At 41.2% G+C, this 27,663-nt stretch overlaps 1 protein-coding gene and 1 long non-coding RNA gene across 4 annotated transcripts in view; one reads left to right on the top strand and one right to left on the bottom strand.

Moving 5' to 3' along the window:
- Positions 1-3,716: 3,716 nt before the first annotated feature.
- On the bottom strand, positions 3,717-25,418 carry LOC132520868 (uncharacterized). Of its 2 annotated transcripts, none has more exons than XR_009540632.1 (3): positions 25,071-25,418; positions 7,392-7,717; positions 3,717-4,675 (listed from the first exon to the last, which is right to left on the bottom strand). It is a non-coding gene; the product is annotated as an uncharacterized LOC132520868 (long non-coding RNA). The 2 variants fall into 2 exon arrangements; XR_009540631.1 differs by lacking the exon at positions 25,071-25,418 and adding an exon at positions 17,554-17,589.
- TSC22D2 (TSC22 domain family member 2) overlaps positions 24,077-27,663 on the top strand; it is a 50,726-nt gene continuing 47,139 nt past the window's right edge. For both annotated transcript variants that reach the window (XM_060149635.1, XM_060149633.1), the window contains exon 1: positions 24,077-27,020. In XM_060149635.1, the coding sequence (XP_060005618.1) occupies positions 25,072-27,020 (1,949 nt within the window). In that variant the 5' untranslated portion in view covers positions 24,077-25,071. The remainder of the gene's footprint in view (positions 27,021-27,663) is intronic.

Raw genomic sequence — 27,663 nt, 5'->3', positions numbered from 1 at the left:
AGCATATCTACATATGGCCTGCATGAACCCATGTAAAACTCACATTGTTTAGGGAAGGAATGGTATCTTCAACAAATGACACTGGGTCGATTAGAAACATAGATAAAAAATGAAAAAATAGTCTTGTTCCTCCACCTAAAACTACACATAAAAATCAACTTTAGATGTATTATAGATCTAAATGTGAAAGGTATAATAATACGACTTTTAGAAGAAAATATGAGAAGATCTTCATGACCTTAAAATAGGCCAAGATTTCTCAAACAGAACACAGAAAGCACTAACCACAAAAGAAAATATTGATAAATTGGATTACATTAAAAATAAGAACTTCTATTCCATAAAAAGTCACCATTAAGAATGAAAAGGTAAGTCACAGAGAAGGAGAAGATATTTGTAGGACATATCCAACAAAGGACACTTCCAAAGATATAAGGAACTCCTACAAGTCAGTATGAAAAAACAGACAACTCAAGAGAAAAATAGGCAAAAGACTGGAACAATCATTTCATAAAACAGAATATTCAAATGGCTGGTAAACATACGAAATGAAAATTAAAACCACAATACGATATTACTATCCTCCCATCCAAGTGACCAAAATTTTCTTGGATTTATTTTAAGTGAACATATCGCCATTGTAATTAAAAAAAAAAAAAAAGATCCTTATTATGCATATACTTCTGGAGAATTTATACAAAAAGAACAAATACATGGGCCAGAAATTACATTCAATGGCCTGGAATTTTTACATGAAAATACCAAGTATTAGCAAGGATATGAAACAAGTGGACCTCTTAGACATTACTGGTGAGAGAGTAAAATTGGAAGAGCCACTTTGGAAAACTCTTGGCATTATCTAGTAAAGCAAAACATATGTCTCGCCTATAACCCGACGATCCATTTTTTGGAGAGAAAAGAGGCATATGTCAACCAACAGATATGTACAAAGATGTTCAAAGCAGCACTATTTATAACAGCTTGGGAGGGGCAAATGACACAAACGCCCATCAAAAATTGAATGGTTCAATAAATTGTGGTATAGGCATACAATGGAATACTACACAACAATTCAAATGAGCAAACTACAGCCATACACAAAAATGGAATGAATTCACAATCATAATGATGAGAAAAGCTAGATGAAAACAAAAAAAACCTACATACTGCAGTTTTCATAAATACCATATATTTTATAAATATACCATTTGTATAAAGTTCAAAACTGGGCTGGGGTGAGAGAGGAATCTATGGTTTAGAAGTCAGGATAGTGGTAACACCTGAGATGGAGCACAGTACTTGGAGGGGGGCAAGAGGGAGGCTTTGGGGTGCTGGTATGTTTTGTTTCTGGGGCGCCTGTTGTGTTTTCTTGGTTACATGGGTGTGTTCACTTCATGAACATTCATCAAGCTGCACACTTAGAATTTGTGCATTTTCTGGATGCTATACTGCAATAAAATTTATACTTTAAAAATCCTGTTGCGTACATAGGAATGGGTGCGTGGCATAATGTTAAATAAAAAGAAAGGTGCAGAGTAGAATAACACTATGGTCCCTGTTGGGGGCGAAAGAGAAAGGAAAAAAATGCATGCGTGGACAGTGGCTGGATGAGCACCAAATATTAAGAGCAATTCTCTCTAAGCGTTGGTCCTCTTATTTTTATTTTTGGTACTTTTTCTGGATTTCCTTAAGTGAACATATCACCACTGCAATAAAAAAAAATAAGTGTTCTCTATACACTCCTGCCAGGATTTATACAAAAAGAATAAGCCAAATTTATCAACACATAGGCTTTATCTATATAGACGAAAGCAGGAGTTTTAAGCAACTGCCATTAATGGCCTGGAAAATTGAGCCAAAACATCAACCTGATGGGAAATATGTATTATATGAAATATATTATTGAGAAGCTGGGAAGTAAACTTGGATAAACATGGTCAAGAAATGACTGTCTCTTCAACGTCAGGAACTTCTCTCTTTAGGAAGTATCTGAAAAATTGCCTCATTTTGCCCATAAAATCCTAGCACATCAATAGCTCCCCTACCATTTGGGCATTTCAAATATCTCACCAGAGGTCCAGTGAAATGCATTTTTATTGCAAAAAGGCACAGGATAATCCAGCTGCCTTTTAACAGAAGAACTCGATGAAAAAGTAAATGTTTCCCCCTCCTCACGGTCTTCCTCCTCCCCCTCTGCTGTCTCTTCTCTCACGGCTCCCTCCCTCTCCTCTCATCCTCCTAGGACTGCTTTGCTATGCCCTGGTGCCTCCTCTGTTTCCTCCCTTGCCCAGTTTGGTCTCAGTCCTGTGGATGCAAATGGGACTGACAGGTCCTAAGCTTAGTTCTCCTAGTGTCCTTGAAACACCAGCTGAGTGAGAGATTTGCCTCTGTCGCTCTAAAATTGGAAGTGCAAAGAGATAAGAGAAAGTGAACAATTATCGGTTTCTTCCCCCTCTCCCAGCTCCGGCCCCTCCCCCTCAGTTCCCCAATCCAGGCCCTGCTATAGGGCGAGATGAATGCAGCTGCTAGCGCTGAGATGCTAGCTGTTCACACGGCCCAACACTTTTCACGTGGTAGGTCACAGAGCAGTAGGGGAAAGGGAAGTGGTGATGCAATATCTAATGGCCATGCTAAGGGTGGGGGTCTAGAAAGTTAAGAAGAAAACAAGATGCAGGCAGTGGGATGGAGCTTGTACCCAAGTGGCTGACAGTGGCCCTTCCCACTATAGCAACAGAAAGTGCAAAAGCAGGTGCCCTGCACGTTACAAAAAGAAAAACAATAAATGCTTGTACAAGTGAGATTACATATATCTAAGTTATCTGAAAACGCTGAAATTCTCCAAATATCAAGGATTCATTACAATGATGAAGATAAATGCTTTAGGGACTTTCAGAGCAACTCATATATTTAAAAAGAGTGTAAAAACTCAGGAAAATAAATAGGCATCCCAGAAATTCCCCCAACAGAAACTCTGAAAGCTGCATCTAGACTTTCCATTTCACAGAGACAAGGAGGTACGGTGGTTTCCACTGCGCCTCAGAGAAAGGAACAGAAAGGTCGTCTCCTCTCAATCTGCAAATACCTGAAATCCCCCCACTCAGGATTGTGATATGAAGCTAGAAGACGCAGAGCACACAGGATGAGACTTCAGGCCAGAGCCAGGAAATCAAGAATCTGCTCACAAAAGAAGCAAGGGAAGCTGCCTTTTTGGCTCTGCTGGTACCCCAGCCCCCCAGAACAGAAACTCAGTAGACTAGGATTGTGCTGTGGCCAAGCATTTCATGTCTGAGGGGGTTTTGGTGTGAGGCAGAAAACAAAACAATTTGATAGGAAAACCATGGAGGCAGATGAAAATGACAAGGTGGAAGAGGGGATGCCAACTGCAGGGGTGTGACGGTCAACAGGTTGAGAGACAGACTTTGAGGGGTAAAGGAAAAGAGTGGAAGGATAGAGGGGAAGGAGGAAAACCTCCCCAGAAGGAACAGAATTCACTGCAGAACACAATCTGAGGTCCGTATCTGAAATTGTTCAGGCCCAAGAGCTGTGGTTTGAGATGCCCTTGTTATACTGGGCAGAGAGTTTTCTTTTTAAATAAATGAACCAGAAATGACCCAAAGGATTTTTGTAAACTTTTTATTATAGAAAATTGAACATGCGAAAAAAGCAAGCAGAATATAGGAATGACTTTCATGTACCCATTACTCTGAATCAATAATTACCAAATCCCGGCCAGTCGTGCCTCATCTACTTCCAACCATTTTCCCCCTTCACGTAGGTTTTTTTTTAATTATTGTGGTTAAATATACTGTCATATTAGTTTAAAGCACATTCCACAAATATTACATTATGTATCCCTAAAACACAAGGATTCCTTTTATTCTTTTAAAATAACCACAATATCAACATTATATCTTAAAAACAATTTCTTAATACCAGGAGATGTTTCCTTTTTCTCTTTTTTTTTTTTTTAATTTATTTTTGGCTGCATTGGGTCTTCATTGCTGTGCTCAGGCTTTCTCTACTTGCAGCATGCGAGGGCTACTCTTCGTTGTGGTGTGCGGACTTCTAGTTGCGGTGGCTTCTCTTGTTGCAGAGCATGAGCTCTAGGCGCGCGGGCTTCAGTAGTTGTGGCACACGGGCTTAGTTGCTCCGTGGCATGTGGGATCTTCCCAGGCCAGGACTGGAAACCATCCACATCACCTGCACTGGCAGGCGGATTATTAACCACTGCGCCACCAAGGAAGTCCCAATACCAGAAGATATTTCTAAGGCATTTCTACATTAAAGTCTTCTCTCCTGTTGCTGTACACAAAAGCACTTGTGCATTTCAGAAGAGCTTAGAAGAGTGAAAACAAATTTTACCAAGAGAAGGGGCCAGGAGATGAAGCTGTAGCAGGAACCCTGGGAACAGCAAAGATACAGCAAAAGAGACTGTATTTGATGGTTTTTCATATAATACTGCTCTTTCTGGGGCTGTGAAATGGGAGACAAACATGTTGCAGGACTTCACACATCGCTCTAGAAAACTCTGCAGCAAATCAGTAGAAATGAAAAGCCAACATTTGAGCTGTTTTGATGACCATAAAGAATCAAGAGACCGAAGTAATGGGAAAAAGGGTCTTTTCTGTTCTGCCTATCTCAAAGCTTGTGAAGATTTTGATGATGCATCCCCAACCTAAAAAAAAAAAAAAGTCTATTGTATTAAAATAGCATGTGCACCATAAGATATTTTAAAAACAGATATCGTCAGAGGATGAGATTCAAAAATAAAGATAGATGTTCTCATATTTTTCCCATAGCCTAACAAGTCATCTTAGGCCTCTCCCTTTTAGACCACTGCACTTGGCTGTCAGTTTTCCCAAGAGCAGTCCTTGAGTGGGTGATAGGGAAGTCAAGGTTAGCAGATTGAAAATGACCCTGGGGATACCTGTACAGAGAACAGTAGAGGTCAGTGGTCTCAACCCTGCGGTACATTAGAGCGAGCCTGGGAGACTTTAAGAAAGGTGGACAACCAGGCCCAACCCCATACCAAGCAAATCAGTAATTCTGGAGTGCAGACTGTGTTTTTTGTTTGTAGGTTGGTTTGCTTGGTTTTTTTCGTTTGTTTGTTTTGGGTTTTTTTGTTTTTTAAGTACTCCAGGTGATTCTAATGCATAGGCAGGGTTGGAAAAACCACTACTATAGGTGTTTTAAAAAAAAATGGTTGCTTAATGTGAGAATATTAGCTCTGATTTTAAAGCATTCTATTCACTACTTCCCATTTAAGAGTGGGGAAAATATTTTACTGTACATTAAAGAAAGGGTACAGGATAGTGGGAAGAAAAGAAATGCAGAGAAACTTTTAAGTAAAAAAGCATACCTAATAAAATAATAGTGAGGTTCTCTCAGAAAAGGGTGGTTTCCATTTCCATATCCCAGATTCTAATTTATTACATCTTAAACTGCTCCAATTTTGACAGACCTTATTTTCATTTAACCCAGAACACTCATCCTATTAGATTAATACAATTATCTGATGACTATTTCAAATTGCAATCATGGTTATTTCATATGTCAAAATAATTAATTCAGGCTACTTAAATCTTTTCTGTTTAATCAAATTTATCTCTCAATTGGGAAGGAAAAAAAAAAAACCTGACCTTAAAAAAATAAAAAGACATTTTCTATCTCTGAGGAACTGACTTCATCAAATTATCCTGAAGGGAAAAGCAAGTACAAAAATGTGAACTACAGGCAGCTGGAAAGCAAAATTGTGTACAATGAATGACACACCAAATCCTGCAGGAAAATACGTCCCACAATACATTATTTCCTGTGGCTTCCTGCCTGAGGAACACTGAAGAACAGTAAAAATTCTTCCAGAAATTATTTCCTCAGCTGTCTCATTGATGGATTTAGCATAGGTGTTTGGTCAAAATGTTAAATCATGGTCAAATCCAAACATGCGTATTTACCAATGTTTATATATCTAATCACAAGGGCCACTTGGTTCCTTAAAATGAAGCTTAAAAGAAACTTGAACTGGATTCCATTTTATCACAAGCCTGGAATGCTGAAATGCTGTGACAAAGCTATCAATTCATTCATCTGAGTGAAAAGCCTGTAAAATAACAGGCCTTAATTTTCACATCCTTAAATGTCACCATTTTACCAATTCCACAAAAGTTATGTAGACATGATTGTACACGCTAGAAGTAAAGTTAATTGTCGTCTGCAGGATACTTAAAATCAAATGGGCAATCTAAGTTTATCTTATGATGTTTAAAGAGACTAAAACGAGCTGGTTCCACAAATTGCTGACACGATCAATTCTGGGGAGTCGCGAGAGGACCGTCTGATGGTAGCACACCTACTGTAGATGGTATTGTGCATTAGACTGGCCACGGGGAATCTTCATTTAACTAGGGATAGCTTGTCACAACACACCCCAAGTTATGACAGATAATCATTCCAATAATTAATATCTTTATATGATATAGTGCTTTACATTTTTAAATGACTTCTGATTCCTTACCATCCCCTCCTTGAAATGCTTATTGCCACAGTTAAAGAACTCCATAGCTCTCTCTTGGACTACTACCTATTCTCGCACCTCACTCTAGCCCATTCTCATTGTCATCAGTGTTTTCTTGACAATCCATCTTGAAGCCTGTCAGTCATGTTACTTACCTATAGGATGTCCTACCTCTTGTTTCTTATCTCCACCACCCTCCCATTTTTACTCCTTACCCTAGCCACATGGAGCCTCATGCCATTCCCCGAACACACTTTGGTTCTTAACTCTATTCCTTTACCATATACCTTTCTTCTGTCATCCTTCACAAATGTCTTCAAGGTCCCCTTTGCCTGACTGGAAAACTCTCACAAGGCTTTCAAGACCAAGCCAAAGCTTCACCTCGTCTGTGGGAGCCTTTCTGAAGAGCCCCAGGGTTAGTCTTACTAGTTTTTGTGCTGTCTTAACCTTTGTACACTGTTTTATTGTCATCTTATCATCATTGTCTATTTCCAAATCTAGGTTCCTCTGCCTCCACCATCATCCCTAAATAGAAAATGAGATCCTCCAGGCCAGCTACCCTGTCACAGTCATCGGGTGTCCTCAGATTGCAGCAGGTTCTCAATTCAAGGAACCAATGAATCTAGTTGATAAATTATTGAAAGGATTTTTGTTCCTGTTTGAAGTAGAGACAAATGGAATAATACAAAGGAGAAACTCAATGCTCTTTCACCTAGCTCAAAGGTGAGAAACCTACTTTACTGTGAACCAATTCTGGAAAGATTAAAATGCTTACTGGCTGCTTTTTTTAAAATGTATATAAGATGAAAATATTTTTATTGATTGAAAGAATCGCAGTGTGAAAATAGGCACTACTGTCATAGTGAACTGTTAATACCTGTTAAGAGCATATTTGAGAGATGGTTGTTGTTATTGCTGTTGTTGTTGTTTAATCTTTCAACTGGAAATCCATTTCAGGCAGAGTCACAAAGCTGAGGAATGGCAAGTGGCTCTTCATCAGCCAGGATCATTTATTCTTGGCATCTGGATTAGGAGGACCACAGGACCATGTGGTCCTTATTCCTTAGGAGGACTTTTCTTCAAAGGCTGACTTTTCTTTGCCATCCTCTCTCTATAAGGGGCTTCTTCAGCTTCTCTTCACAAGTGGGTTCTTCTCCAGCATTCCACCCTGCTGCCCTTGTGAGGCAGGTGCCAGAGCTAATACTTAACAAGGCAAAAAAAAAGCAAGTTGCTCTTTAGCTGCCTCACATAAATAATACCCTCAGGGAAATACCTGTATCTATGAATGGTTGTTTATAAACTATGATTCACAGGTTCTCCAGGGGTTATGTAGCAATTTGGGAGATTGGTTGGATGGGACAAGTTTTGACTATTCCATCACCTACAGGCCTTGAGCATTTCTGAAGTCTTCTCACGGTACCAGATCACATGTAACACATACACACTCAAGGTGTATCTACAAGACATCAAAATAGCTATATAATTTGAGCAAATCAGTTATTTTCAAAGCATATCCATTTAGAATGGGAGAACTGGTTGTTCTGCATCATTTTAAAGGTAAAACAAGCATGTGTGTGTGTGTGTGTGTGTGTGTGTGTGTGTATACATGGGACTAATAATCTACATTCAACAGTCTGGCGTGGCTTATATGCAGTGATGGAGTAAGGCCCGAGTTGCATTGCCCTGGCTCATCTTCTGGGTTCCTTATTGCTCTATGGGTCTCTGGCAGAGGTGCAGTATGAAGGGCAAAGCACTGGCTTTGTAGACACACAGACCTAAGGTCAACTCCAGCTCAATCATAGGCTACTTATGTGACCTCAGAAAAGTTACCTAACCTCTCTGAACTGTAATTTCTCATCTGTAAAATGGGGCTATGTGATACCCACCTCATAGCAGTACTGAGTGACTAAATGAAATTATGTTTGTGAAGCACTTGGCAGATACTCAAAACATGTCAGTTCCTTCCCCTCAGAGGTAGTACTCTCCTCACAGGTGCAGAGGAATAATAATTTGAATATTTGTGTGTGTATATATATATATATGTATATTTTTAAATTCTATACTTGACTGTAGTAGAGTTGAATAGGTGTCATCATAATATGTTTCGAATTATTATTGCTCTGTCCTTCACACCACACCTCTGCCAGGGGCCCACAGAGTTCTAAGGAACCCAGAAGATGAGCCAGGGCGATGCAACTCAGGCCTTACTCCATCACTGCATAGAAGCCATGCCAGACTGTTGAGTGTGGATCGTTAGTCCCACGCAGCTCCCGGAAAGGAAAACCTCGTTTGTTTAGAAGCTCCTTTAGATCAACCTTTACTAGAACACAGCGTTAGCCAAAATCCTGACTTCACAAATACAACAAGCAGTTAGTTATCACTATTAAGAAAAGACAAATTTCCCCACGTTTGGATATTATTAGGTGACCTCCTAATTATATTTTTATGTATTGATAGTTAATTTGATTTCTTTTTTGTTTGCTCCTTTTAATCAAAGTGATACATGCACATAGTTTGAACAATCCAATTTATACAGTTTGCTGCAACAAATAGCAGCCCCTTGTGCCTCCCATCAGCACCTTTCTCCCTACATCAAAGGCACCCATGTTCAGTGTTTTTAGCTATTTTATTTTATTCATTTGATTAGTTGGTTGGTTGCTGTTTTTGATGTTTACTCCCAGAACTTTAAGTATGCTATATTTGCCTATATTGCTAATTTGATTTTTTGAAGTACAGACATATGCTAAGACTTCTCACTGTGGAATATAATACATAGCTTTCTTCCACCACCCTCTCCCTTCCCATCACACACTTCCCCCTCCTCGTCTCTTCATCATTCCATATCACCAGATCATAATTTTGGTTAAATTAATACTTACTGTTTATGTTAGAGTCGGTATATAAGGGTTATTTATTGGTAAGTTCTACCATTTATATACTATAATTCGTCTTCCTTTCTTTTTGGCTCCAACTTGTTTCCTTGCAGTTGGTTTTTGTTTGTTTTGTCAAAAATTCTGTGTACTATCATAAACTGAACCTCAAACTCTCCATCAATTTGTTGAGCCTTTTTTCTGAAAATGTTCAAATGCATTAGAAATTTGATTTTCCCCTTCTTAAAGAAGACTCTCCTTGAATCTTGTAAACTGCATCAGCGAGATGGATGGTCCTGGACCAGGTGCACACTGGCCACCCAGGTTGTCCCTTCCCTATCTCCTGGAACTCCCTTTGCCTGGATGCTGGATCCATTGTCTTATCCTGTCTTGCTCCGTCCTCTCATTTTGGTGGAGCACATTTGGAGTAGCTTCGGAGAAAGGGTGTAAGAGTGGTAAACATTTTTTGGAACTTACATGACTAAAATTCAACTTGTTTTCTGTTTTTACATTCCCAAATTTCTAACCTTTAATTATTTTCTAGATCCTCTGAATCTCATCCACTTTGTTAAAAATCTCTTCAACTGGTAGGCCCAAGACTGACAGGAGTATTCCAGTAACAGTCTGGAGAATGTAATGCAAGAATTACTCTCTGATTCCTGAATTTGTACTCTAAATTCCTTTCTGCCACAGTTGCACATTGCAGTTATCATGCATTTGTCCTTCCTGCCTACATGTGTTCCTATTTAGGATTATCAGCTCTCAATTTTGCCAAGGTCATTTTGAATTCCATTCTTATATTCTGAAGTGTTAATAACCCTGATACTTAGCGTCAGCCATAAACTGAGCTTCATAAATACCATTCAAATTACTAATAAAGTACACACGGTACTTCTAGACCCTCAGACTTGCTGCCTTCTCTTCTAATGGCTAATTCCAGAAGATTCCAAACCATTAAACAATGGCAAAGCTTGATACATATGACATAATTGTTTCTTCATAAAGAAAAGAATACTTTGATGGTTGAGTTTGTTTTTGTTTTTGTTTTTTTTTGATGGTTGAGTTTTAAATCTGGGGGACTTATCCTGGTATTTTTGCAATGGTGTTCAGCTTCTGCTTTTCAAAGGCAATCTCTTCCCTTATTTAAAAAACTAGGTGGTACATAATTCTTTTTCCAGACCTGAAGCATTCATTCTGTTAATACTAAACAGATATAATGAAAGAGGCAGCAAGGCATAGTAAAAGAGCACTTACCTGAAGAGTGAGAGGACTAATGTTACTAGTGTTTTTTTATGATCCAATATTTGTTGGATGTACTAATAATCCAATATCTATTAATCCATCAATGTGTATTGAGCACCCATTAGGTTCAGGTACTGTGGTAGGCACGGGGGCTACAGAGTGAAAAGGACAGACATGATCTCAGCCTTTGCTAAATAGAACCACAGATACTGAGCAAATAACAAGTTGACCATTACAATAACTTAACCTCTATGAGGCTCAGTTTCCTCGTGAGTAAAATAAAGAAAATAATAGTACCACCTCATCAGTTCAAATGAGGTAATGCAATAGAAAAACTTTATTAGCTCTCTTTTTTTCCAGACAAACTACAAACATCTACTAGCTATGATTTCCTAGGCGCAGGGAGCATATCTTACTCATCTTTGTAACCTCAGCAAGTAGGCAGCGCTTGTCAAGTTAGCAGGAACTCAACACATGTACAGAGCAAACGACAACTCCGAAAGAAGATGAATCTATATTTTCACGCAATTACAGGTCTTTTCATTTTCTCACCAAGGTTATCCACCCGTTTGTGAACTAATGAACTTTATGTAGTTCAAAAGCACAATGTAATTTTATAGTAAAATGTTTCCACTTAGCATGTATTCATCATTAATGTATATATGTTTGAATAACTGAAATAATGTAACATTTAAATTTTCATCTATTCCATTTCATATAGCAAGCAATTTTTCCTAAAATAATTTCTGAGGGTGGAGTGCAATTTCGGGGGTGTTTGACAAAATTATTTGAGATTTTAAAAGTACCTAAATAGGACACTCAAAACAAGTCAATTTCAAAATGAAATACTAAAAAATTTTTTTTAATTTGACTCTCAAGCAAAGTTTCAGCTTACAGAAAAAATTCTTAACTTCACTAAAACACATTCAAATAAGTGTATGGAAATGTCAACTGACCTGCTTCCCAGCAAGTCTTCAGGATCAATGGACTTTAAATCTTTGGATACTAAAATTTGTATAGCAGACAGAGAGTTTTACCATGGAAGGTAATTCCTTCCATATTGGCTTTATTCCCCCAAAAGGCCTAAGGGATAAACTGTGATTTCTGTTCTTCTCATGGAACCACACAGTGGAAGGGCTGGAAGGGGGTCCAGGAATTGTCCGGTTCAGCCTACTTATTTTTCAGAGGAGGAAAAACAGAGGCCCAGAGAGGTAAGATGATTTGCCAGTTGCACAGCTGGGATTAGAACCAAAGTCTCCTCTTCTCTGGCACAGGAAGTAGCAGCAGCCTGCTGAAAACATTGCCTGGTATCCCGGGAATTTTCTTGTCTGCTGTGTGGAGATAGTTTGACCCTGGAGAGTCTAATTCCAAGACAGTTACACATACATTCCAGCTAAAGATGCATCTTCATTTTAATTGAAATAGAATGACAGACCCAACACTTCCAGTTGTTTTGTTTAAGAATAGAAAAATAAAATTCTCTATCTCGTATCATAAATGCTCTACTCCTTAATATAAGCACACAGAAAGTCCTCCAGGGAGCCTTATTCAACCACAGCAGAGGTTCTCAACATATCGGCCTAATTGACTGGCGTAACCCAAAGCCTGAGCTGGTCCATTGCTTCCTTCACATGGCAAGGAACTACCTCCTGCCAGCTTTCTTCCCCACTCAAGAACCTCACTAACAGCAACCTTTCTCCTCAAATTCATTCATAACAGGTTTAACCCCTTTCTCTTGGCCTCTCCTTCCACTGTCATGAGATCTCAAAACAAAACAAAAACCCAGAAAGTAGTTACTCTTCACGAGTTTGGGAACATCTAATCTTGGTGGTTCATAAATTATCAGACGGAGTCATGGCGGGAACATGGACCTGGGGAGTACTCAGATCCAGTTCTAACATGGTTCTGATTCTAATCTCTTCAGGAAGTCCTCAGTCTCTCTCAGGTTCACTGTCTTCATCTCCAAACTAGAGGTGATTCAATGAAGACACATTTAAGCATCTACCACACTGCCTGGCACATGTTAAACACTCATTCTTTTCAATCTCTCTCTGTTGCTCACTTCTCCATTTTCAAGGAACCCCGCTGAATATGCAAGTATTGTCATTCGTTATACAATTCTTTCTACTTTTATGTATATCGGAATTTTCCATTATAAAAAAGTTTTTAATAACATAATTTAAAATGATCTTTTTTGGAGGTTAGCAATGTTAGTAAATACAAATACTCTTTCAGTCATGTACATTTGGGTAATAATACATTTTAAAAAGAACAATAATGTAGAAGCTAGAGAATATCATGTCATTCAAACTGAGACATCTTATAAAATATCCAATGTTCTTAAGGAGGTTTCATTCTAATATATAAGCTATATGGTAAGGCTATATTAGCCAACCAAGTTAACTATTACGTATGAAATATTATTCTGATTATGTGTATACATATTTGGAAAATATTTTTATCAAAAATATTACCAGGGCTTCCCGGGTGGCGCAGTGGTTGAGAATCTGCCTGCCAATGCAGGGGACATGGGTTTGGGCCCTGGTCTGGGAAGATCCCACATGCCATGGAGCAGCTGGGCCCATGAGCCACAACTACTGAGCCTGCGCGTCTGGACCCTGTGCTCCGCAACAAGAGAGGCCGCGACAGTGAGAGGCCCGTGCACCGCGATGAAGAGTGGCCCCCACTCGCCGCAACTAGAGAAAGCCCTCACACAGAAATGAAGACCCAACACACCCAAAAATAAATGAATTAATTAAAAAATATATATATTACCTATTTCTCCTTTCAGTTTATGTAATTCAGAATAATTATGGGATTAATTACTCCCAAATTGGGTATCTTTTCAAACAAATTGGTTTTGCCATTAGTTGTCATATGTATGTAGCCTGAATGTTGATCAATAACTGATAAAATCATATTCAGTTTGATACATTTAAATAAAATTAGTGGGTTCATGGTTCAGAAGAAATATTTGTTTTTATTTTTTGGAAAGTACTATTCTCCACTTAAGAGGCAATATTTTACCCTTTGTGATAAAAGCTCATGCTTTTTATCTAAGCTATAAAATATAAACATTTTAATCCATGGTTCTATGTGTTTCTTGGGAACAATGTGGTTAAATACTTAGGGCCAACTCACTTGTTCTCTCTAAATTTCAGTTTCCCAAGTTAGATAAATAATAATACCTTACATTTATAATAATACCTTTCTTTTAAAGAGTTCATAATGCATAGGACTACTCTATTTTTAATTCTGGAACATTCCTGTAGACTTAGTTAAGGGCATCTATTAAATGCAGTTTACCAAATAGGAACCATAGCCATGGGCTGAGTGACTTGTCCAGGGTCACACAGATATAGGGTTATAAGGGTCAAATGATATGACACATGGCAAGAGTTTGACAACCATAAAGTGTTACATGAATGCAAGTTATGATCAGAGATATGAACAGATTCATAATGAGTTCTTATAGTTATTGACTGCCATTCTCAATACTCTTTTCCCTTGATTTTCTAGCCAAAACTAAAATAATACCTGCCACCAAAAAATCTCTAAAACATAGTGAGGAATAAGGAGAAACAGGGAAGTATACAGAACTCCATGGAAATAGGGTGCCATGTTATTTTTGTGGATATTAATAGTGACCCTGCTATTGAAATAGCCTCCATGATTCATCTATTTATTTTTTAAGAATAAAACAATTAATATACTTCAATTTTTTAAAAAAAGAATAAAACAATTAAGTTTGGAATTCTGACCAAATTCTAACTTGGGGCTTGACTTTCAGTACTTCTGAATGTCTCTTGCTGCATCTACTCAATTTCCTAATTGATTAGAGAATTACTGAGAAATCTTGTAGTGCATTTTCAGTATTTGCTACACGATGCTCTCTACACAGCTACAGAATATCAGCAGAACTTGTATATTATTCTCCCTTATTCTCAGAACTGTTTCAGAGTATAATGAGCTGCTTCAAAGGGGTCCGAAAACTTCTAATGAAAGGTGTTTAGGACATGCCAAATACCATGGTTGCTATGAAAATTATCAGCCAACTAGAAACATTAGCTATTTTATGCCAAAAACAGTGTTTTAACGATGATTCATTTTTAGTCATTAGATGATTATTCTGAATTCTTATCATCTTGAAACTACATTGGCACCAAGAAAAAAATATGTTTTCATATTTGGCTTCTTTTATGTGATGGTCCCATCTCTCATGTACCAACCATAAATTCTTTGCCTCTGGGACTGCAAGTGCTTCAGGATGTAATGGAAAGTTGGTATCACATGGCAAGACATTTGTTCCCATTGCAGAGTGAGGCCAGCTCTGAAATTCAAACCCTAATGAGAACAAGTATGTAAATGAGAGCAGCCAAACCAAACATGAAGAAAACAAAGCCCAAGGAGTCTATAAAAGACATTTTTCAGCCTAGGTATTCATTAATCCATAGCACTTAGACTCTGTGAATTCAAAACAGAGCCTTTTTTCCAAAGTTTGTTACTATAGTGACATATTATAAGACCTACATTTAAAAAAAAACAAATGATAAGGACTTTTTAACCCCTAGAGTGGCTCTATTTATTAAATTTTCCTGTGTAAAGGAAGTGTTATTTAAACTAGACTATTATACAAAATATTAAAAATATTTCAATGTGCCTTGAATTAAATATGATTAAGAATGGCTAGTGTCAAAGAGTGTGTATTCTTAATCAAAATTTCAATCTTATGGTTTCTACAGAATGCTAAAGATACTGTATTTTCAAGGACTTCTGCATATGATCCAATATACATCTTGCATATTTTCTGAAATTTCTGCAAAAAATAAAATTGCTTCAATAAAAATGTTTTTAAAATCTTTGTCTAATAATTTAAATATTTTCTTTTTCCTTTTTTTTTTTTTTTTTTTTTTGGTACGCGTGTCTCTCACTGCTGTGGCCTCTCCCGTTGTGGAGCACAGGCTCCGGATGCGCAGGCCCAGCGGTCGTGGCTCACGGGCCCAGCCACTCCGCAGCACGTGGGATCCTCCCGGACCAGGGCGCAAACCCGTGTCCCCTGAATCGGCAGGCGGACTCCCAACCACTGCACCACCAGGGAAGCCCCCTTTTTCCTTTTATAGATATATGTTTTTGCAGGGAATTTCCCACTGTTCCACGATTTTAGGCATATTTATTGTTTTTCTTTCATAATATTGAATGAAAATGTAAGATGTTGTAAAAAATGGAAAATTCATTTATTTATACAATATCTATTGAGAATCTAATATGTCAGGCTCTATTACAGATCTTGGAAATACAAGAATGAACAAGACAGGTAAAAAGCCCTTGACCTCTTTGGAACAATCCATTTTAGTGTGGGAAGGTAGACAACAAATAAGAGAAGCAAATAGGGCTTCCCTGGTGGCGCAGTGGTTGAGAGTCCGCCTGCCGATGCAGGGGACACGGGTTCGTGCCCCGGTCCGGGAAGATCCCACATGCCGCGAAGCAGCTAGGCCCGTGAGCCATGGCCGCTGAGCCTGCGCATCCAGAGCCTGTGCTTCGCAACGGGAGAGGCCACAACAGTAAGAGGCCCGCGTATCACAAGATAAATAAATAAATAAATAGACAGATAAAAGAAGTAAAGACATAATATATTAAAAGGTAATAAGTGTGATAGAGAAAAACAAAGCAGGAAAGAGGGATGGGTGTGGGAGGAGCTTCTAGTTTTAAATAGTGTAGTCAGGGTAGTCACCTTGAAACGGTGACATTTGAGCAAAGATTTGAAGGTGAGAGAATTAGGCATGCAAATATCTCAGGGAATGAGCAGCACGTACAGTAAGTGCAAAGGTCCTGAGGCAGGAGGGTTCCTCGGGGGAATCAGGCAACCACTAGCATATTTGAGTCTTACCAAAGCTAAAGCTAAAACGTTTTGTGGACCCATTTATATGTTGGCTGTTGCACACAAAACCAGGACTCCAATCTTGTCCTTTGGAAATCTAGATTTATAAAATCTTAAAACCTGGTGCAGGGAGATCCCACATGCCACGGAGCAACTAAGCCCACGAGCCACAACTACTGAGCCCACGTGCCTAGAGCCCGTGCTCTGCAACAAGAGAAACCACCGCAATGAGAAGCCCGCGCACCGCAACGAAGAGTAGCCCCCGCTCGGCACAACTAGAGAAAGCCCGCACACGGCAAAGAAGACCCAATGCAGCCAAAAATAAATTAATTAAAATAATTAATTTAAAATTATTTTAATTTAATTAAAATAATTAATAATTTTTTTTAAAACCCACCAAATTCTATATGAGATGATGGATGATCACAAAGCTTATTGTGGTAATCATTTCATGACGTATGTAAGTCAAATCATTATGCTCTACACCTTAAATTTAAAAAACAAAACAAAACAAAAACTACCATCAAATAATAAACAATATATTTCAAAAGTATTGGATAAGGTAAGCAAATCTTTTCCTTTTTGTTTGGAACTTATACCAGTCCGTTCACATTTACATAAAGTCCTATGGTACAAAACATCTAGGTGTTTCTTCTCCCATGTTCAACTAGGAAGATAAATGAACTTTGTGTGCTCCAGAGAAAGTAGTAATGGCCTATGCGTCTATCTCTGCTGAAGCTATCAGACTTGATGGCCCTGCTTTGGAGTTTACCACGGTAAGAACTAATTTAACCTTCATATACAACGGCCTGGAATTGGGAGAAGATAAAGGAAGGGGTGAAGAAAGTGGCCAGGTCACCAGTGGCCAGTTGTCACCACCGGTCCACCAGGGTATAGCCTCAATTAAATAATGCTATCTTAGCATTCTCTTGCTAACAGAGAAATAGCCCATGAAACCGAGTAAAATTCCCTTAAAGGGAAATACGAAGTAGTAATCTCTAAAAGAAAGTTAACCCACCAATACCAAAATGTATGGCCTTGCCTCCTACCTCTCCCATAAAGGTTCCTCCTCTGTGGCTCTTTTACGACTCACTGAATGCTTCCAAGTGTCCCTAGATTTATCTATGTATATTTTTATCTCACTGGGAAAATGAGGCTCAGCTCTGAGCCTCCCTAAAATTAGCTCTACTTGTTAGAAGTTCTTCTTGTCAGGTGGTTCTATCACACTTATCTAATAATTGCATTTAAGCAAAACGGTTTCCTTTTTGCTTTTGTTCACAGCTGTTTTTTCTCTTTCTTTTTCTTTTTAAATGGGGCATTTCACGTTCTTCTTGAGTAATCAAAATCACTGCCATTAACTTAGTTTAGGGTTTCATTGAGAAAAAGATTTCTCTCTTACAGGTATTAAGCTTTTGTTTTGCTATAAAGTTATTAAATGTCTATGTAAGAACTGTCATGTAGACTCTTAGATATTTCTACCACTTTGGTATGACAAAATTATAGCCCTATAAACTTATCTTTGACTATATAATGAGAAGTTTAGATCTGTCTAAACATAACACACAACATAGTCTAAACTATGAGAGACTAAGAAAACAAAAAGGGTTCTTTTTAAATGTAAATCAGATCATGTTAATCCTCTCCTTATAACCCTCCTGTGGCTTCCCATTATACTTAAAATAAAATACAGGTTTTTTCACTTGGCCCTGCTCCCTCCAGATGCCTCCAGCTCCCTCCCCACCACACATTGGTTTCTACCTCAGGGTCATTGTCTGCACCTGTCTCTCCTCCTTAAATGCTGGCTATTGACAACGAGCTTGCCCTTGGCTCAAAGAGGCTTTCCTAGGGCCCACCTGGCACACACCTAAGGTGCCCTGGCTCCCACCTTCCATGACTGCTTTGTTTCTTCTTAACACTTATGAATATGTGAAATTACAACTTTTTTATTTGGTGTCTGTTTCCCTACTAAAACATAAGACCTATTAGAACAAGGGTATAAGTGTTTTCCCCAAGTCTAGCAAAGAAGCCAACATATAGTGGGCTTCTAAATATGTTTTGAATGAAGGAACAAGTAGATATTTAAAGCTGTTTGTTCAAAATATAAGGCTGGTGCTACTAGGAGATTTTTTTCTTTCACCAAAATATAATATTTCAAATGAAATATTAAAAAGCAAAATTATTTTAAACACAGTAGTTAAGATGAAAGAAATTCAGTAGAGAATATTTGGATAATGTGAATGAATTATTACCACATAATTTCTTTCTTGAAAATATGCATTTCTGTGGAAAGGGTTGAATATTTTTTCCTTCGAGGGTAGAACCATTGTATTGATGGAGTACCTATACAGCAAGTAAGAATGAAATTTTTATAAACAAAAAATCTAGAATTAGATCAGTCAGTGAATAAACATTTGGAGTATGCAGAAAAAGAAAAATTAGTATCAAAATCCAGAAAAGACAGGGTGAAGATGGAGAAAATATTCTAAATATTTGAAGATGAAAATATATTTGTATCTAGTCAATTTAGGTTAAAAATAGGTATGTGCCACAAAATGGATGTCATAGTAATACTATTATGATTATTCATTAGGGATTTCACGGCAGCAACTGGAACGACCCTATGGTTGACATTTCACCTTGATTTTGCATTTTTCCTTTATTTCCCTTCTTTTCCAAAGATCCCAGGTAACAGATGGGGAAGGGAAGTGAGTATTAATTTGCAGAGAAGCAGCTCATTACACGGACATCTTAAGTAATACCCAAATCCTTGTGCAAACATGGATCATGAGTTGAGATTTTAATGAGAATGAATGCTGTCAAAGTAGGATTTCAAGTATTCTAAAGTTAAATGCTAAAAGTGTTTTGTTTCCAGTGATGAAAGAACTAGTTTTGAATTAAAATGTAACTTCAAATACCAAGTAGTCAAGATTCTATCTGTGCCTTTCAACCCTTTGTTCCTATGAATTAAAAGTAGTCCAATTAGCCAGGTTAGAATGACCAACAGATTATCAGTCAACAACACTTAGACCACCTTCGTGTCCATATAAAGCTTATTCAAGTTTCTACACTCAAACACACTTTTTAAAAACTTTGTAAGATGATAATAGTAACATACATAGGGAACTATAACCCAGAAGTCTAGAAATTGGCAATGTCCTTCAATGCTCTTCTGTGAGTGTTAAAGTTACAACTTAAAAGTAAAGGTATGTCATCACTTGAAATGATACATAATCACATCTGTGCATATACCAAATTCATATACACAAGGACAGAATAGATGGTGATGATTTCACATTACCAATGATAGGCCATTAAATGTCTGTAAATAACTAGTTCATCTATGACAGAATATGGCTTCTTCCTAAAATCATGTACACTTTGTAACTTTCTTTTTAATTAACAAATTGTATTGAAAACGTTACTGCCAATAGCATCACATTGAGTTCTATCTTTCCAAAGATGCCAAAACACTGCCACATGTTATTTTTTTCCATCCATTCTTTCTCTGGGGTTGGTGGTTTACGTTAAACCAAAATGTTGCTTCTTTTTAGTAATGGGGAAACTGAGGGATTAATATAGACTTGTCACCAGCCAGAAAACAATTCCATAGCAAAACTGGAGCTTACTCTTTTTTTTTTTTTTTTTTTTTTGTGGTACGTGGGCCTCTCACTGTTGTGGCCTCTCCCGTTGTGGAGCACAGGCTCTGGACGCGCAGGCTCAGCGGCCATGGCTCACGGGCCCAGACGCTCTGTGGCATGTGGGATCTTCCCGGACTGGGGCACGAACGCGTGTCCCCTGCATCGGCAGGCGGACTCTCAACAACTGCGCCACCAGGGAAGCCCTGGAGCTTACTCTTGATCTCAAGTTCTCTCCAGTTAGGCAACACAGATTTCTTTTATCCCAAATGGTAACATATAATGTTAAAAAAAAAAAAGAATATAGTCATTAATACATTTTCTATTGAAGTTGCCCTACACTGCAGCATTTAAGCTAGATTTCAAAACCATAGAACTAATGTTTTAGATTCTAAGTTAAGTTCCATAATAAAAGAAAAAAAGCTTTAATAGGACATTGTATTTATTATTAGTTCAAAATTCACCCTTTTCTTCCACCAAATTGCTCTATTTTGCCTGAACTTCAAAGGTCTTTGGAACTCAAGGAAATCTTCACTATTAAAAAAAGACATCATTGTTTGATAGCATATTGAACTCTAGAAGAGTAGCTAATAGAATTTTTCATACATGTGAAAACTTTACACACTTCATTCTCAAAGTTTGTACATCTCAATCAGATTATGTTTTTCTTTATAAGAGTATTCATGGAATTTCATTAGCCTTTGTCCTCTTTTGTTACCTTTTTTTCCCCCTTTTTGGATAATATTACACAACGGCTTCACTGCAGGGGGTTATTAATAAGATATTGTCCCAGAAATGGAACCCCAGGTAAAACATAGTAATAAGTCCAGTATTACTTGTTCAGACAACTGATATTTATTTCCAGCAAACGCTTTTTGGAACCTGAAAACTAGTCCTCCACTTTGTATTTCTCTAACAATTTAGTGATAAAAATATAGAAAATAAATATGTTATTTCTAAATCCCAGAAAAATTTGTTGGCTGGGATACAAGCTACCCAGTTCCTAATGCACACAAGGGAACGCTCAATAAATGTCACCGTCTGACTGACAGTACTAATTCTAAAGGTTACTTCTCTTAACCTAGACAGTTGCTTCATTTCTACTGAAAATATGATTTTCTTTACTCTATCCCAGAGTGTTTGGATTAATGTACCATTACTAATTTAAATATGATACACATTCATTGGAAAAATAAAAAGTCAGGTTTTCTTGAGTATTTCTGTAGTTTACATTCCAGGATATTGTGACTATGAAACAGTTTTCCATCTGGTAACTGATATGGTTAGATGATAACCTAGCAGAATTTGGGGATAGGATTCTCTCAAATGATGAAAAGATCTTGCTGACATAGTTGTTTCTTGCTTTGTTTTGTTTTGTCTTTTTCCAATCAGCGGAAACAGTCCTTAGTTTCTAAGTCATTTTCCCCCCTGCATTGTTCTTTCTAAATATGCTTCTCATACATTGCTTCAAATTAAATCTTTGAGGGAAGAAGAAAGTGTAGAACAGTCAAGTTGGAGGTCCTTGAGCAGTAACCAAGGATTCCCACAGTTTCCACCTAAAGTTTCTGGGTGCAGACAGGAAGCCAGGATAGTTGCAGTAAGACCCCTAGTCTTGAGGTATGGAACTCCAGGGATCTCCCCAGTTCCAGTGTGTTAGACTACAGAGCTACGAGTTACTTATTATGAACTCTCCACACACACATACTTGCATGTATATCCTGCTTTCTATCATTTTAATTAGTTACGTGACAGCTTTTAATTTTTTGTGGAACAACCAGAAATTACATAGCTTTTTGCAGTTATATGATTCTTTGCTCTCTATAAAATGATTTCACACTTATTTGCAACAACCAGAATTCTTATCATTTCTTAATAGAAGTTTTATGCAATAAGTTCCTTACATTTTTAAAGAGCAAATGTATAAAAGAAGCTAGGGCCTTTAAAGCTTTTGGAAAACTTACTTTCAAGAGAACTATTTTATTCGTTTAAACACACACAAATCCTTAAACAGATAAATAAAACATTTTAACTTTATAAATCTTATCTTTTTGCTAGATGTCTTTTAACATCTTTAACCCCGTCCTTACCAGAAATATAGCCCATTACTGATGTCTTCTAAATTATCTTTGTCATCATTTTCATTTCATAATAAATTCTTTACATGTTCTTTAAGGAGAAACGGTCTTACAGATTACTTTAAGATGATTCCTTTAAATGTGCGACTTAAGAGTATCATAACAAGTAATCAAGAGGTTGATGTTATAAAATAATGTAATGGGACAAGCAGGCATACAATACTTATTTTTCCAAAAGCCGCACAGTCAACATCACCCAATGGTCACCCCTTTTAACAATCTGGGAAATTAATCCAAAATGAAATTAAGTTTTTATAAATTCATATTGGATGTAACCAGTTGATCTACCTTACTGATGGAAAACTGTCTCTAACAATTACTGAAATTACAGATTTAGAACTGAAACATTCCATTAGCTATCTCTGCCACAATAGCAGCATAATGTTACACTTTGTTACTTTACTCTCTCCCACCCCCTTAAGAAACAGGGATGTTATTATGTGGTCTTATTTCACATCCTGACCTCAGTCACTTGGGTATGGAGGACATGGGTTCTACTAAAGTTAAACGACAAATCTCTGTATATTATTTACAACTAAGGACCTAAAAAATTCTCTGTAAATTTTAATTACCAAAACATCCTTTGGGATAAAAAGTATTTCTATTCTTCAAAGATTAGAGAACTGAGTACAGTGATTAACTGATTTATGTCACCCATCATGGTATGACTGCTAAAGCTGTAATAGATATGAAATTTTGAATTCCATCAAGACATTTTAGATTTTACCTAAATGATGTATTAGTATGTCAAAGTTCAAGAGCCGCCTTCCTCTTTTTTTTTTTTAACTGTTTAAAAGAATGGCCTTACCATTTTCTTTCACCAGAAGGCAACTAAATGATAAATTCTCCAGTACTTTCATAGCTGCTTTCTGGACAGGAAAGGGTGCTTTCTAACTTGTTCTGATTGTTCATGGCCCAATCCAAAACATCTAACACTCTGGCTCCAACTAGGAGTTTTAGAATAAACAAAAGAAAGAGCTACAACTATTTAACGCAGTAGGTTCTACATTTATGGAGCCCATAAGCTGATTTCACGCTGAAAGTAAAAACAATCTCAAGGTGTTTAAATGAACTCTTCGATGCTGGAATCACAACAAACTCAGGAAAATTAGGAATATGTTGGTAACCTCCAATCTTTTTTTAAACTGACCTCACCCTGGGCAAGAAACCATCTCCTGATGCCATTGTTGGAGACAGAATTTCTGGCTATAAGATCCTTTTTCTGACTCAATCTGGCTTGCTATTCTTGGTTAATCATCCCCATTTCTCTCAACGTTTCACTCCTCTGACTATAGTGGATAACATTTATTATCAGGAAAGACTTTTTTAAGTGATTCGGTTCCTCCAGCCGTCTCCCTCCTTATCCTAGCTAACCCCCCCCCAACCCCCATTCCTATCGCCTTGTTTCACTAAGATTTTGCTAAACATTAGACACAGCAAGCACATGACCTCCAGTCTTCCAGTGTCTCGGAATAAACCGATATAAAAACATTCGATTGGCGCGGCTGTAAGTTTTTCTAGGCTTGGAATTTAAGAGCCTTTAGTTCTTCAACTCTTAAAGACCTATAGCGCAAAATTTAAATTTAAAATATTTTTAAATTAAAAAAAAAACCGCTCCCCTTTTTTAACCTTTAGCCCCGCCCATCGCCCCCCCAGCCTCCACGCGAAAACTGCAGGAAACTGGAGGGGGCGGGACGGTGACGTCACGACGCCGGTGCGTCACGGAACGGCGGCGGCTGCGGCGCTGGCGACGGCTGCGGCAGCGGCGGCATTTTAGTCAGCAGCGGCGGCGGTAGCCGGGCTGCTGCTCCTCCCAGCATCCCTGGCGCGGCCATTTCAGCCCCATCTTGGCTGAGGGGAGGGAGCTGCAGCCACCGCTTCAGCAGTTTGAATTTCAGTTTCTCCAGAGCCTGCAAACCGGCCGCACCGAGGAGGAGCCGAAGAAGCTACCGCCGCTACCTCACACAGCCAGAGCGCCGCCGCTTGCCGGCCCGCCGGCCGCCGCCCCTCATTCTCTCAAGAGCCGCGAGGGGAGGCCGAGACCGCCGCCGCCGCCCGCCCGCCCGCGGGGGTGGCTCCCCCTGTAAGGGGAGGACCGAGCCGGCTTTCCCCTCCCCCGGAGCGGGTTTCCGCCAGAGACAGTCGACATGTCCCTGGGGCTGAGCTCCGGCTAGAGCCGGGGAGGGAGGGCCGCCCGGCCGCACCGAAGCTCCGCCGCCCGCCCGCGGCTCCTGGCTGAATCAGGAATCCCCGGCTCCGGACTCGCCACTCCTCCTTCTTCCCTCTCGGCGTCCGAGAGCCCGGAGCTGACGCCGGCACTGGCTCGAGGAGCGGGACAGCACCGCCCCTCACGCCGCCGCCGCCTCCTCCCCTTCGCCCTCCCACTCCCACCCCCAGCCTAGGCCTGCTGACCGCGCGGGGCGCCGAGCTGGACTGACCACGGCGGCCCGGAGACGCGAGGAGGAAGCAGCCGGCCCGCCCCTGGGATCGCGCTTTCGCCGCCACTGGGGGTATTGAATTGAGGCACCGCGACTGCGGGAGGCGAGAAGGAAGGAGGAGCCGGCGCGCGAGTGAGACGGGGGCAGAGCCGAAGAGACCGACACGGAGAAGGAAACGGGAGGAGGATGTCTCGCGGAGCGACCGACGCACGGATCAACCCGTGACTCTTACAGCGGCGGGCCTCAGACCCCAGCGCGGACGCGGACTTTGTCTTTGGGGGCCCTGCTCTGCCCTTCCTGGTCTCCGGCAAGATCGCAGAGGAGGCGGCGTGCCTCTCTGCCCTCCAGCCTTCCTCACCATGTCCAAGATGCCGGCCAAGAAGAAGAGCTGCTTCCAGATCACCAGTGTCACCACAGCCCAGGTGGCCACTAGCATCACCGAGGACACCGAGAGCCTGGACGATCCGGACGAGTCACGCACAGAGGACGTCTCCTCCGAGATATTCGACGTTTCTCGGGCCACGGACTACGGCCCCGAGGAGGTCTGCGAGCGCAGCTCCTCCGAAGAGACGCTCAACAATGTTGGGGATGCGGAGACTCCCGGTACCGTCTCCCCCAACCTCGTCCTGGACGGGCAGCTGGCGGCCGCGGCGGCCACTCCCGCCAACGGAGGAGGAGCCGCTTCGGCCCGCAGCGTGGCTGGGGCGCTGGCCAGTACCCTAGCGGCGGCCGCCCCCTCGGCCCCCTCCTCAGGGGCCCCCGGAGCCCCCCCGGTCGCGGGCCCCTCCGCCGGGCCAGGGACTGCCGCCCCCTCGCAGCCCCCCACCACTTGTAGTTCCCGTTTCCGCGTGATCAAGCTGGACCACGGCAGCGGGGAGCCGTATAGACGCGGCCGATGGACGTGCATGGAATACTATGAGCGGGATTCCGACAGCAGCGTCCTGACCCGGTCCGGGGATTGCATTAGGCACAGCAATACTTTTGATCAGACTGCGGATCGGGACAGCGGCCTGGGCGCCACCGGAGGGTCCGTGGTGGTGGTGGTGGCCTCCATGCCGGGGGCGCACGGGCCCGACTCGGGAACTGACAGTTCCTTGACTGCTGTGTCACAGCTACCCCCGTCGGAGAAAATGAGCCAGCCCGCCCCGGCCCCGCCGCAGAGTTTTGGCGTTGGGCAGCCGCAGCCGCAGCCGCCGCCCGTAGGTGGGGCTGTGGCTCCGAGCTCGGCTCCGCTGCCGCCGTTCCCGGGAGCCGCGGCCGGGCCGCCGCAGATGATGGCAGCCCCGCCGCCCAGCCAGCCCCAGGGCGCCGCGCCTGGCTCCGTCCCCCCGGGGCCCAACGGACAGGGGCTGCCGCTGACGAATGTAACCCTGGCGCAGCCCGGCCTGGCCCTGCCTCCGCAGCCCGGCCCGGCCGTGGGCGCTTCTGCCGCGCCGCCGCCCCAGCAGTTCGCGTATCCCCAGGCTCAGATTCCGCCGGGCCATCTGCTGCCCGTCCAGCCCGCCGGCCAGAGTGAGTACCTGCAGCCGCACGTGGCCGGCCTGCAGCCGCCCAGCCCGGCGCAGCCCTCGTCCGCGGGCGCTGGAGCGGGCCCCGGCCAGAACGCCGCCTCCACGGGCGCGCAGATGATGGGCGCGGCCTCCCTGCCTGGCGAAGCCGTGGCCCCGGGGCCGGGCCCCGCGCAGGGCGGACCGGCCGCGCCCGGTCAGCCGGCCGGAGTGCCCCCGGCTGCCGTGGGAGGCGCGGCGCCGTCGGGCCTGGTTCCCACCGGGGCCGGGCAGCCTCAGCCCGCGCCTCCGCCGCAGATGGGTGGCAGCGGCGCGCCATCGGCAGTGCCCGGCGGCCCTCACGCCGTGGTGCCCGGAGTTCCGAACGTGCCTGCAGCCGCGCCCGCTCCCAGCGTGCCTAGTGTGTCTACCACTTCTGTTACTATGCCAAATGTACCCGCGCCCTTGGCCCAGGCGCAGCAGCTGGGCAGCCATCCTCCGGTCAGCAGGAGCGGCAGCATCATCCAGCACGTGGGGCTGCCCTTAGCGCCAGGCACGGCCAGTGCACCGACGAGTCTACCGCAGTCTGACCTAAGCCAGTTTCAGACTCAGACCCAGCCTTTAGTCGGGCAAGTTGACGATACTAGAAGAAAATCCGAACCCCTACCTCAACCACCACTTTCTCTCATTGCTGAAATTAAGCCTGTTGTGAAGCCTCCTGTTGCAGATGCCCTGGCAAACCCCCTTCAGTTAACACCTATGAACAGTCTCTCCACCTCTGTATTCAGCATAGCTATTCCTGTTGATGGTGATGAAGACAGGTATGGAAATCTTATTTGAAATATTTGATGGGAATGCTTGACCGCACATTGTAGTTTAGGATGCAACTGTGGGAGGTTCTTTTCTCAATTTGAGGCCCTTAATGTTTCTAAATATAAAAATTAGTTTGTGTTTAGTAAAATTGATTCATCGGTTCTTGAAAAGACATTAATTTTAGATTACTGATGCTAAAAAGGATGTGTAAGGAGAGAATTGGTGTCACAGTTGTTCAGAAGCACTAAATTGGATAGGAATGCAACATTGTTCCTTCAGAAGGGCGGATTTTAGTTTAATCCTCTCAGTTTAGAAGTGGTGGCTAGTAGGTTATGCCGTGTAGGTTTGTCCCTTTATTAGGTATCAATCACACTTGAACACTTAATGGCAGAGTGTTTTGTCAGTGTGAGTTTTGAGACAGAGATAAAATTAGTTAAACATTTCCCATTCTGGAAAAACAGAAAGCCCTCTAGTAGAGAAAGAGCCACGTAAGGTATCTCCTCCAGTGTATCTGGAAAGGCTGGAGAGATAATGGTGAAATGTCAAATCCGGCTTTGAAGATCATATCTTCTTCAGCCCTTTAATAAAAGAGGATAGAAGGTCTGGAGGCTTCCCAGTGACTTCTTTAAGATGCTTTTTTTTTTTTTTTTA

This window comes from Lagenorhynchus albirostris, chromosome 5 (assembly GCF_949774975.1).
Source record: "Lagenorhynchus albirostris chromosome 5, mLagAlb1.1, whole genome shotgun sequence".
NCBI lineage: Eukaryota > Metazoa > Chordata > Mammalia > Artiodactyla > Delphinidae > Lagenorhynchus > Lagenorhynchus albirostris.
Note: the sequence above shows the minus strand (reverse complement) of the source record. Positions and strands in the feature narration are given on the sequence as shown.